The sequence below is a fragment of the Schistocerca cancellata genome, chromosome 1, assembly GCF_023864275.1.
Source record: "Schistocerca cancellata isolate TAMUIC-IGC-003103 chromosome 1, iqSchCanc2.1, whole genome shotgun sequence".
Classification (NCBI taxonomy): domain Eukaryota; kingdom Metazoa; phylum Arthropoda; class Insecta; order Orthoptera; family Acrididae; genus Schistocerca; species Schistocerca cancellata.
Window position 1 is genome coordinate 1169223450 of NC_064626.1, and position 13887 is coordinate 1169237336.

Sequence of the window (13887 nt, forward strand, 5' to 3'; positions counted from 1 at the left end):
GCGGTGCGGTCCCCTACGGCACTGCGTAGGATCCTACGGTCTTGGCGTGCATCCGTGCGTCGCTGCGGTCCGGTCCCAGGTCGACGGGCACGTGCACCTTCCGCCGACCACTGGCGACAACATCGATGGAGACCTCACGCCCCACGTGTTGAGCAATTCGGCGGTACGTCCACCCGGCCTCCCGCATGCCCACTATACGCCCTCGCTCAAAGTCCGTCAACTGCACATACGCTTCACGTCCACGCTGTCGCGGCATGCTACCAGTGTTAAAGACTGCGATGGAGCTCCGTATGCCACGGCAAACTGGCTGACACTGACGGCGGCGGTGCACAAATGCTGCGCAGCTAGCGCCATTCGACGGCCAACACCGCGGTTCCTGGTGTGTCCGCTGTGCCGTGCGTGTGATCATTGCTTGTACAGCCCTCTCGCAGTGTCCGGAGCAAGTATGGTGGGTGTGACACACCGGTGTCAATGTGTTCTTTTTTCCATTTCCAGGAGTGTAGTTTTGTCGGTGCATATGTTGTCAGCACCATTGTGGTATTAATGAACAACGCTATTGTTTATTATAAGTGCCTTTCAATTGTCGTGAAGTACATATCTGGCGTAGCGTTTGACAGCTCAGATTCTAGTAATCCAACTGTACGAAAGCGTGGTTACATACGACGAAGGCAGATATATATCGTAATGGCAGTACAATAAACTGGTACAATTAGTCATTGTAATACTGGCACATATATCTATATATATTAAGAACAGGAAGTTTTTGGAGGACGCTGCTATTTCTTATAATGGGGATAACCATAAAGTTTAAATTATCACCTTGAAAAAAAAATAAAGGCACATAATTCAATTTTTCTTTGCTTACAGGTACATGTCTGGAGTCCTGGTAGACATTGAAATCCCTGCGGCAAAGTACCGGAATATGCCCCTACAAGAGTCAAAACATTATGGTGCATCTCATTGATGAAGTAAAGTTTGGTGCAGGAATTTGTTTTCTGCATCTAAAAGGGAACAACGCCACTAAAATCAGTGCTGATATGGTGGAAGTGTACAACAACTATGCATTTTCAGAGACACAATGCTTAGATGTGTTATGACCGCCGGCCGCGGTGGTCTAGCGGTTCTGGCGCTGCAGTCCGGAACCGCGGGACTGCTACGGTCGCAGGTTCGAATCCTGCCTCGGGCATGGGTGTGTGTGATGTCCTTAGGTTAGTTAGGTTTAAGTAGTTCTAAGTTCTAGGGGACTTATGACCTAAGATGTTGAGTCCCATAGTGCTCAGAGCCATTTGAACCATTTGTTATGACCAGACGAAACTACAATCAGTTGGCCATAATAGTGGGTTGTTTGATTGCTCTGGGAGATGACTCATTAGACTGCAACACACGAAATATTAGTTGACTTTATTACGTGAATGGTAAAAATATTTACTTACCTTAACAAGATCGTTTGCCACAGAAGTGCTTAAATATTTTCAACTGTCTTTGACTATTAAAGCATCCCTTGATGGGTATGATCACAAACTCTTCTCTTGAAGTACAATGTTCAACGTTTACAGAAGTACATTTCCATCGGTTACAAGAATAGCGTCTTAGTCCTACTTTATGATGTTGACAGCCTCAGTGGAGGTCACGAAGTGTGGCAGAGCGCTTCCATGCTCAGCTATGTATTGAACTCCGTATGAAGACGCTACCGTTGTGAGAGAGAGGGAGTGTCTGTAGCCTCTTCCATTTGTCGTTGCTGATTGCAGTGATACCCCGTCGACGTCTGTGGTATCGATGTACGTTGCCGACTCTGGCGTGGTACTTCGATCTATGGTCGATACTACAGTGCAGAAGGTTTCAGTGTGATAAAAGAACTCTGAATCACCAAGAGAAATTGACAGGCCATCTCTCTCTGAAGAACCAGCAACTACATGAGAAATGGAGGCAAATGCTGACCAAAGACTGGATTATCATAAAAGAGGAACTAGTTAAATCAGCCAAGGATTAGTTTTCAAAACCTTGCACAATGTTTTGTAGATGATAAAGATCATCGTGGCCCGCATGGTTCTGCGATTGCTCACACCGATTCAAAAATTCTGCCAAACCGAGGCAGCAGCGAAAAGGTTGCAGCAGAGTCGAGACATTCAAGATGCTTTATTTAGTTGGAATAGTGCTGGATGTATGATATATCATCGATCCAAAGGAGCAAAGCAAGTAGTAAAACACTTGGATTCATGACTGCCGAGGAAAGATCCGACCCAGTCATCATCAGGCTTGGTGATATTGAGTGTTTTTGGACTATCACGGTTTGTTGCTATAATATTATGCTTATAAACCGCAACAGGAGAATTATATCGAAATCTCCTGAAGATGTTGACGGAGGCATCAAGGAATATTGTCTATGGGGGGTTCTATATTAGAGGACAACGTTGCAGCTCATTGTACATGCATCATAGTCACACAATATGGTTCTCTGGGCCGCCAAATTTCTGTATTCTGCGAAGTGCATCCTGTGAGTTCTTCCTCCCTCCGCAGACGAAGAAACGATTGTGTGGCAGGTATTCCCACAGTGACAACGAGTTGGTTTTCGAGGCGGAACGTTTTCTGCAGAGCTCAAATGCAGACATCTACAATCAAGGTCTCCACCACGTCATCCATCGTTACGAAAAATGTGTCGCAGTGAGCTGTGAGTATGTTCAGCGGGACTGACGCCTTCACCACTTTTCATGCTAACAGCTTGTTTTTTTTTCCAAGTGATGACTGAAATTTGCTGATTGACCCTCAGAACTGCATGTTTTCACCTTGCTGTATAAGATTAGCATTAAATGACAAGCATTAAAATGTAAAGAATGTCAGACTAATCCATTGCTACATACGAAGTACAAGATCGCCGATAAACAAATTTTATTGTCACTTGTACATAGTTGTTAACATTGATAAGATATTGTAATAACATTAAATTTGATCAATATTTTAAAAATGTAGCAAATACAAATCCAACGGCGCTAGTGCGGCACCAGTGTTCCGTTGGTGTTGTCGATGATCCAGTCCACGTAGCTGGAGACACGGGTGCCGACTGAGGGGTAGGGAGGGGCAGCGCACTCGTAGCTCCAAGACACCATCCCCACAATCTTTCCCTCATAGAGCAGAGGACCCCCTGAATCACCCTGCAAAAATCACTGGATAAAGTCACCTGTGGTATGCGCAGAAAAACAGTGTATGGAAAGCTATATTCAGACCATTCTTAACAACTACAAATTTTTTCCACTGAAAAATATTACTGATGAGGGTCTACTGTAGTTCATATCCCTAAATATATAGTATCAGCACTTCAATCAAGATACTGATTACAGTCTCCATTTTAGACTATTGTTTTATCAAAACAATGTATAACATACGTTCTGGAATCTACTTTGAGCTTACTTCTGCTAAAATGGAATTTTCAAATAAAATTTAATATACTCGCTCCAATTCATTCTGATCCTAACCTGAGTCACCCTACAAAAATCATTGAATAAAGTTAATTGTTGTATGTCCAGAAAATCAGATAGTGAAAACCTATATTCTGACTATTCTTAACATAACACATATTTTTCTAGTCGAAGGAACTGCAATTTATATTCTTAAATACAGGGTGTTTCAGAAGTGATGGTCAATATTCAGGGATCTGACGAAACAAAAAAGGTCAAGTAAACATGGGATCTAAAATGCATTCGTTAAGAGCTATGAGCAGTTCTTGATCTACGATACGGTGAAACAAATCTCTTCCTCAGCAAGCTCTTTGCTTTCCACATTTTGGGAAGTGGCAGTATGGGCCAAAAGACGAGAAAAAAGTCAGTAAACATGTGCTCTAAAATGGAGAGCTTAAAAGTTATGAGCACTTGTAAGTAGGCTGTTTATGTGTTTGTATGTTGGCAGCGCTATGTTGCGCTCTGCGTCAATAACTCTGACAGCACTCAGTGCACTGTGTAATAGACTCTGTGGCTGATCAGACTAGCTGTTGGAAGTGAACAGCCAGCAGTGATGGAAGTTGCGAGTGAGTAGTCAGCACTGATGGAGCTTAGAGGTTAATAATTAGCAGTGTTTTAATCAAAATATTGTTACAATCATTTTACACGATGGATTTCTCAAAACATTGTACGATATGCCTTCTAAAATGTACTTTGAGCTTACTTCTCCTAAAATGTAATTTTCAAATAAATTTACGATATTTGCTCCAACTGTTCCTTATTCTATTTTATATACTTTGAAATTTTTTTCTGCCACGTAGGAAAGAAAAGTCGCAAATCTAACTTTCAAGTAGTTAGCCTTTTAATTACTTTAATACATATCAGTAATGTCTACTGAAATACACTTTTCACTGAGTGAAAGAATGTAACAAGAAAAAACCTGGTTATGTATAAGGATTACTCGTACATTTTAAGAGAATCTTTAACAATTTTGTATATATAACATACGTACGTGATTTAATCTAGTTTTCCGACCTGAAAGATGGACAAACATTAAAGAAATCGAATGAAACACAGAATTTAAATAATCAATTTCATTCTGAAATTGTTGTATTGTTACTGAAGTATTTCATTTTTTGCAGTTGGTTTAATATTTTTATATTTAACATCATTGTATGTTACTTTCTTATCCATTTTCAAATGATGCTGCTCACAGCGATATTACAGAAATGCATAGAGAGGAAAAGAAAATATTGTGAAACAAAGCTTTAGATAATTGAAGAAATTATAAAACAATGTCTTCCTTTGGCGAAAGAACTTGATTCTAATATTCAAATGTCGTCAATAGCAAAAAAACAAAAAAAAAACCTTCAAGCTGTGCACAGGTATACAGGATGTTCCAAAAGGTTGCGGACAAAACTGAAATATCCGATATATGGATCGAAGTAGGCCACTTTGGAGCACGAACTTGTGGTCGTGAAAGTAATCCTGGGCCAGCGAAAGTTTGCAATGTCAGGAACTAGAAAGACAATCTATGCAAAAACGCAGTGTGTTCAGCAAAGATAATGTACTGCTTACTCAGCAACGTTCTACATTACAGAAGGTGATCAAAAGCAATTTCAGAACGTTGTAGAAAATCCTGGCACACTCTGCCAAGTGCACCAGGAACTGCATGAAATTAACCAGACCCTGCAAGTATCCGGGCGAAAAGTGAGAGTCGGCAAGTGACGTCAGGTACACGAGGCTTTTGATTTGTCCCCACAAGAAAACATGATAATAAAATAATAGGTGTAAAATCGGGGAAACGAGGTGATCATGCAATTAGACCTAACGTTTCAGTTCAACACCTGCAAGCCCTAAAGCCTTCCTCACATGTTACACGACCCAATCAAATTAATGTAACCGCCGCCTATATTCGACGTCGTCGCGCAGTAACTACTCACAGACGGCAGATGGCAGCACTAGAAGTGGAGAGTACATAAAGCGTGTCGATGGGACGCGGAAAAAAAGTGCAGTCGTTTTCGTAGTGAGGAAACGAAGGCATTTATCTAATGTCCAACAAAATGAGACGATCGTTGTCTTGCGGGCTAACAGCGGGAGCATTTCTGAGACGGTTAATTTTGTAAACCGTTCACGTGGCGCCGTGATTATACTCAGCATGACAAAATGGCGATCTACAAGACTGGCGTCGAGGCAACGGTGGTGCACCACGTGCCATAGATGACATGGATGAAAGAGGCCAGGGAGATGTGTACAGGCGAATAGAAGTGCAACTGTGAAACGACTGACAGCACAGATGGACCAAGAGGCTACCAAATGTGTCTCCTCAACGACCATTCAGCAATCGTTGTTGCGCACGGGAGTCCCCAGCAGTAGCCATTTTCATGCACCAGACCTGACTGCTGTTCATCGCCGAAGAAGGCTTGAATTTGAGGGTCAGTGAGACATCTGGGCATCCACTGAGCAGTGACAGGTGCTTTCCAGGTGAATCACTTTTTATGCTCAATCGGACGAATGATCCTTGGCGTTTAAAGCATGAAACGTTTGAAAGTGAACACTCGCAAAACTCGTCAGAAGTGTCCATGGCGGAGGAGGGAGCGTTACGGTCTGGGGAATGGTTTCGTTGCATTCCCTGAGTGATCACGTCATTCTTGAAGGCAAAGTGGATCAACACATCTATCCTTGGGGACCATGCTTACCCCTACATGCAGTTCGATTTTCCTCGGCACGACTGCATCTAACAGCAGGAGAATACAACCTGCCATACATCTCGCAGTATATGTGGTCGATTCGAAGAGCACCAGAATGAGTTTACCGCACTCCAACTGCCACCAAACTTCCCAGATTAAAAACCTAATCGAGAATCTGCGAGAGACTTCGTTCGTGTCCGCAGCTCGTGGTCGTGCGGTAGCGTTCTCGCTTCCCACGCCCGGTTCCCGGGTTCGATTCCCGGCGGGGCCAGGGATTTTCTCTGCCTCGTGATGACTGGGTGTTGTGTGATGTCCTTAGGGTAGTTAGGTTTAAGTAGTTCTAAGTTCTAGGGGACTGATGACCATAGATGTTAAGTCCCATAGTGCTCAGAGCCATTTGAACCATTTTGAACTTCGTTCGTTCTGTTCGCGCCATGGATCCTCAGCCGAGAAACCAAGTGCAACCGGACACGCCAATGGAGACAGTACGGCTCCACATCGCTGTCAGTATCTTCCAGGACCTGATTGACTGCCTTTTTGTAAGTCTCGAAGCAGTTAGCCTTGCAGGCTTTTCACAGGTGAACACATTAATGTGACTGGACAGTATACGACGAAATGTGTCTGTTTAACTGATGAAGAGGAGAAATAATCAACTCGCCATTTCCTGTTTCAATTGTCTATTTCCGCACGCACCCTTCTGCTTTTTGTTTTCGTGGTCTTTGCTCTAAGTGTATCATGGAAGCAAGAGAATAATCATATAGTACACAAAATGAATGCTAACTGGACGTCGTTTCACAAGAAGGAAGTCCTGTTTCTTGCAAAGGTGACAATGTAGCACTCTCGTACTGACTGGATGGATTCGCTACAAAGGCAGCAGCATGCTGCTCGGTTGCTGCAGTTTCCTCATCCAATTACGAATACTCTAGTAGTTATGGAGAACAAGTCATGTGATATTACAGCACGGATTTTTCCTGTCACGACACAATATTTTCTCAGATGACGATCAACAAAAAATAGTATGAAGTACAAAATCAAAACCTTCAACAGCCAGGATCGATAACTATAATTTTATTTATGATGATCAGTTTCGGCAAATCTAAGTTGCCGTCATCGGATCTGTAACGCACGTCGATCGAAAATACAAGCATAAACAGGTGAGATATAATAGGTTGGTGTACAAGTTTAAACAACATGGATATATAAAACATACTTTATGCAAGTACACATCAATAAATCTCCATCATATGTGCACTATATAGTGTCAAACCGAAACTAATCATTACGTGAACAGGAAGTAAGTGATACATCGGCATGCCAGCAATACAGCAGCATTTACATAAAGTATCATGTATGTTGCACCGACTCCACAAGCTTATATCTACACAGCACATGAAAGACGAGTGAGAATCACAAGTCAGAAGGAAAGATATTACGAACTACAGAAACGTATAAAGCACAAGGAAAAAGTTGCCTCCAGGGAGTGCACAAAACAATGCGATATACATGAACGACTTTTAATAGTACACCCATTGAGCTTTGTACAATACCTTATTAAAAATTAAACGTAATTCCTTCTGAAAAAAGAAAGATTTAGGTTAGTTACAAAAAAAATCATCACAAAACAAAGCAGGCTGTCTCCTTCATCTTGAAAACAAAAAAGTGAAAATCTTTATGTCATGATGATCATTATAACTCTTTAATAGTGAGTATGTCCTCCCCACATAAGGATGATTTCCTCCACTCTGCGAGGCATGCTGTGGGGAGACCATCAAGTTTATCTTGGAGTGAGACGTCTCAGTCCTCACTGGCAGATTCAGTGAGGTCCTGAAGATTGTCAGGTGGATTCAAACGCTGCGCAATGGCCACGTGCTCAGTTGCATTCGTGTCTGTGGACTGTGCTGGCCAATGCATTGGTTGATGTTGGGTCTTTGAAGGTACCGTGACACTGCTAGAATAAGGCGCGGTCTTTCATTGTCATCGACTAGGACGATGTTGTCACCGGCTTCACGTCCGTAGGGCCTTTCGGAGTATCGGAGACCAATCAAATTGTCGTAGATGAGAAATTAGAGGGGTTTGCTGTTCCATCATTATTGCTGTCCACAACATCACACTTCTTCCTACAAACGGGTAGACTTCCTGAACGTATCGGTGTTCTTGGTGTCGTCTAGCCCTTCTCCAAACGCGAACACTTCTAGTGTCCAGACGCAAACCAGTCCTGGTCTCGTCAGCAAACGTGACATTACTCCATTCTGCAAGGCTCCAATGTTGATGTGCAAGAGACCAGGCCCTTCGAATGTCTAGGTTCCGTTGGTTCAGTGCAAAACTTCTCATTGGTCTTCTGGGATGAAAATCGCCCTGATGCAATCTTCTACGCTCCGTTTGGTAAGGGATATGAATCTCTGTTGCCCGGGGGAAATAATATCCACTATTCGTCCAGTTGATGTTGGGCGCCTGCGAGCTGACAGTTAGAGGTAACGATCCTGCATTGGTGATGACCGTTGCGAGATATGTCGTTCACATTTCCCGTCTCTCTATATTTTTTCCGCGTCTTAGACGCACCACCTTGAGTGACACGTAACCGATCGGCAACATGTTGCTGAAAGTAAAGCTACTGTCCTGACTCTATCAAACTGTTGTATGCCATTACGTGGCATGTTACTGCAGTGCTCAACACAAACTGAATGAAGGTGTTGTTGATACTGGAATGGTCGTGGTGTGTCGCTGCGGCAGCGGTATGCCTGCATGACAGGGAACCGGACAAAAAGCATGCCAGTAGTAAACTCCGTCCAGTATTTGGGCTCTAACTAAATAATGCACGAAGTGCCTAAGTCAGTGAGACCTCTAATATAGTAGACTAGAAACTTTTGTCGACCAGTGTAGTTGTAAGACAAGTACAACGTGGGAAATACACCAATCAACCGAAAAATTGTGACCACTGATAACCGCGGCGCTAGATGCTACTAGTGGTGTTGCGAGCATGTAAGGCGGTGACAAAAGGATGTATGCGGCGCAGGCATGAATGGGGATCACATTAGCGGAGATACGGGCTGCAAGTTGGTAAATTCATTGAGGTAAATGGCTTTGCGAGGGGCAGATTATTATTACGCTGGACCTGTGAAGAAGTATATGGAAAATGGCGAAACTGGTCCAGTGTTCACGTGCTACCGTCGTGAGCATCTACGGAAAGAGGTAGAAGGACAGTGAAACTACCACTAGGCGCTAAATGGTTGGACGTCCACAACTCTTCACAGAACGCGGGGTTCGGAGGCTTATCTTCTCTGTAAAGTAGGGGAGGTGGGGATTTGTGGCACCTCTACCGAAAGAGCACAATGCTGGTGCTCGCACAAATGTTTCGGAGCACACCGTTCATCGTACATTGTTGAACATTGAGCTCTGAAGCAGACCATCACTATCTGTTCAAACATTGACCCCACGACTCGTCAATTACGATTGCAGTGGGCACCGGACAATCGAGTTTCAACGCCGATCAGTGGAAACGTATCGGCTCTACACTAGGTGGTTGGTCGTCTCCACAAACGCCGTCATTGAGGTGAACGACGACTCGAAACGTACAGCGCGCCACAGCTGCGAACCTCCTCCATCCCTTCGTGCTTGATGTCTTCCCCGAAGGTGATCCTTTACCAGTATAACTTCCCGTGCTTCAGAGCCAGAACCGTGTTAAAGTCGTTTGAGCAATATTGTAGCGACCTCACGTTGATGTCTCAGCGGTCAGATTCGTCTGATGGAAATCCTGTAGAACCCATCTGGGTTGCTATCAGATGCCATCTCCACGTACGCAGATCAGCGGCCCTTTGTTTACGCGAATTACATGACTTGTGCGAGATGATGATGATGATGTTTGGTTTGTGGGGCGCTCAACTGCGTGGTTATCAGCGCCCGTACAATTACCCAATCTTTGCTCAGTCCAATTTCGCCACTTTCCTGGATGATGATGAAATGATGAGGACAACACAAACACCCAGTCATCTCGAGGCAGGTGAAAATCCCTGACCCCGCCGGGAATCGAACCCGGGACCCCGTGCTCGGGAAGCGAGAACGCTACCGCGAGACCACGAGCGGCGGACAAACATGACTTGTGCGTAGACATCTAATGTCAGATACCTCCACGAACGGAGCACTAAATCGTCGGATCCCCGACATCCAGATTCAGTGATGTATTTCGTTCCAAAGATGGAAAAACAAGGTATTAAACAGGTGGTCATAGTGTTTTGGCTCATCAGTGCATATCGTCAATGAATAAGCTTACAGAAGATAACTCGAGGTTTAGATGCTGAGAATATAGAAAAAATGAAGTACGTGCCAAGGTGTATGTAGGTAACTAAAGGGAACAACTAAAATATTAGCCGGCCGGGATGGCAGAGCGGTTCTAGGCGCTACATTCTGGAACCGCACGACCGCTACGGTCGCAGGTTCGAATCCTGCCTCAGACATGGATGTGCGTGATGTCCTTAGGTTAGTTAGGTTTAAGTAGTTCTAAGTTCTAGGGGACTGATGACTTCAGATGTTAAGTCCCATAGTGCTCAGAGCCATTTGAACTAAAATATTGCATTTTTAAAACGCCGTATATACTAAAAATCACAGCACAGTAGACAAACAACAGTAGAATACAAGGTCTAGGTGCTAACGTAATATTGTGCTCGATGTCTAAATTTGATGTAATAAGCTATTAGTATAAGACCATAAATTAAGTAATGAATAAGTGTATGCAAATAATTGTTAATATAGTGATATCAATAGAATATGAAAGTAAGTGTAATTAAATTATGCACAGATATGGCCCTAGAAGAAAACGGTAGCTAAAGGTCGAGATATAGAATACATATAGAGCCACTAGCACAAACTAGGATATCGGTAGTGTAAAGGATACTGATAACATGTACACCATTAACGTGTTCAGTTGACATAAAATAAAAAGAAAGAAACACGGAACACTGTAACAAGAGATGCATAGTACCCCTCTAGCTCCTAACGTGACGTGGTGGTCGATATCTACGTTGGATGTAATAAGCATCCAGTATGAACTCACGGAATAAGTAACGAATAAATGTATATAAATAATTTGCAATATCGTAATATATAAGTACAGAGTCATAAACAACGAAACGTAACTAGATGTACCCTTATGTGATAATGTGCAACCCAAAGTCTACACGATTCGTGGTTATAACCCGCTTTACGTGACTTGTGGTCATACCTCAATGTCTGAGTGGTAGTAATTTACATCGCACGACGAACAGCAGTAACTAAGAGTGCACCGGTGGTATAGATGTAGTACCTTTGATTAGCAATCAAAACGTCTTTGATCCCGAGTTCGAACCCCACCACCGCTTAAATATTGAATGAAAATCATCAGAAATGGCGGCCGAAGACTTCCGGCATAAGAAGTCACCCTCTGTCTGCCAACGACGTTGTGAAAGAGGACAGAGGAGCGGGCAGATGTTCAGGCCATTCTCTTACCCTTGGAGTTGGAAACTGCCCCTAAAGACGGAAGAATGATCAACGGCGTGAGGATGCAGAGGGCAATGGAAACCACTGCACTGAAGACACATAGTGTGTATCCACAGGATATAGGGCCTGTAACTGAAGAAGTGTCGTGATGATTTCTCCATTGGCAAAAGATTCTGGACTAGTCCCCCATTCGGAACTCCAGGAGGGGACTCCTAAGCTGGTGTTGACCATCAGTTCACACCATGACTGGGGCATCACGTCGTGGACGATGCTTGGATTGGACAGTCTATAATTCGACGGAAAGCAACGAAATTTTTCACATGGATAGGCTCGCACCTGTAGAGGGCTCTGTTTGACGTGCAGGCAGAAAGGTAAATTTTGCGGTCTTAACTGCTACAGGGGGAACGCTTTGGAGGTCGATGACAGTGCACTTGTCGCAACATATTAGCACCTGGATATAATCACAGTAATATTTTGGGAAACAGGACGACTCCGCGAAAACGGAGTGCCTCCCAGGAGGCTGCCGTTCCCCGCTTTTGAGACAAGCTGAAAGCCATCTGCTGACCAAACCAGACGCCGCCGTGCTCCCCGGTCTCACTACTTCCCTGTGAGGGATCGAATAGCCTTTCACTCACAGAAAAAATCCGAAACTCACCCTATAAATTATAAACTAATCGTTAAAGAGCTGAAACAAAAATCTTGAAGCAGTAAGTATAGCTATCCTGGCTGGGTGCAGACAAGTGTAGAGATTTCGAGACCTTCTGTCTTCAGTGCTGTCTTATCAATGTATACTGTCCCTCATACCTCTCCGTGACTTTAACGTTCCTGTCTGAACAATATGGAAGAAACACTCATTCCAGTCAGAGCAAAATCCTTTCTGTCCCAGGTACATTACTTCGCTACTTTCTCGAAGTCCTTCTCAGTAGCAGAGAACTGACTGTGGAATAGCCTCCTGCATTATATTAGAAAACTGAATAATGTATTCAGCTTCGGATGATAATTATTTGGCATATCTACTAAAGTAACAATAATAATTAACATTGTTCTTGTGCGCACTCGTTATCCTTGTACTTCCTTTTTTGCAGCCAGATCGTTCTCATTTCCGAGTATTCTTAGCTGGTGCAGTCAACTTAAATTTCCTTTCTCCAGAACTGGCTATATCAGGAAACATCGATCTTGGACACATATAAATTCCTTTTTATATTTGTCGCTATCAGTACTATTATTATTATTGTTGTTATTATTAGTGGCAGCAGAATTAATAGTAGAGGTACTGCCAGTAATGACTTTATTAGTTCATAGGCAGTGCTATTTACTCACATTGTTACTATAGACACTCAAATCAAAATGGTTCAAATGGCTCTGAGCACTATGGGACTTAACTTCTGAGGTCATCAGTCCCCTAGAACTTAGAACTACTTAAATCTAACTAACCTAAGGACATCACACACACCCATGCCCGAGACAGCGTTCGAACCTGCGACCGTAGCGGTTGCGCGGTTCCAGATTGTAGCGCTAGAACCGCTCGGCCATGCCGGCCGGCACACTCAAATCATTTTAACACTATTTGTCAGTTGTTTCTCAAGCAACTATGATGTAACAAAGGCCCTGTGTTATACCCTGGCCCAAAATAAGACACGGCTGATGGTCGTAATCAGATCGGGTTAAATTAATAAATACGTAACAATCATATCACAGCGAAGGACTACACTTGTCTACTGAGAATGTTGAAATGAAAATCTTGGTATATGTTCACGGTAACTTAGACAGATAGGAGCACTTCATGGTACGAAAAACACTGCCAAGAGACCACACAAGCAGCCCTCCACATATTGTTGATTAAGAGCCTCAGCGGGTCATCGGTACACCCATCACCTTGCATCATTTAAACAGAAGTAAAACTGTGCTTCACTAAATACACACAGACGCCTACTGCTCCGTTCCTTCATTGTTTCACTCACTGAACACGAGCAGCTTTGCCTGCCGCTGTGAACAATGGCCCGTTGCGAGGTGGTTCTCAGATGATTATTGCATGTGGTTCCCTTCGCAATGTTCCGTCTTAAACTGGTCGAGATGAACTTGGGTTCAATGACACGAGCAATTCCTGTCGACTGTAAAAGCGAGTGTCATTGACATGCCGCGACACCTTCATTCTTTGTCAGTTACGACTATTTTACGGCCATTATTCATATGCCATGTAAAACGTGCTGCCAGCAACACACCACTCCTTGCACACACCGTGTCGTCACAGACACGTCCAAATATGAGGACTCGATTCTGTCATTCTGTCACGTCTC

At 43.5% G+C, this 13887-nt stretch overlaps 1 protein-coding gene across 1 annotated transcript in view; it reads right to left on the reverse strand.

Moving 5' to 3' along the window:
- Positions 1 to 2987: 2987 nt before the first annotated feature.
- Positions 2988 to 13887, reverse strand: part of LOC126138912 (mite allergen Der f 3-like) — a 52413-nt gene continuing 41513 nt past the window's right edge. Inside the window, exon 7 of the mRNA XM_049915224.1 lies at positions 2988 to 3149. Within this exon, the coding sequence (XP_049771181.1) occupies positions 2988 to 3149 (162 nt within the window). The remainder of the gene's footprint in view (positions 3150 to 13887) is intronic.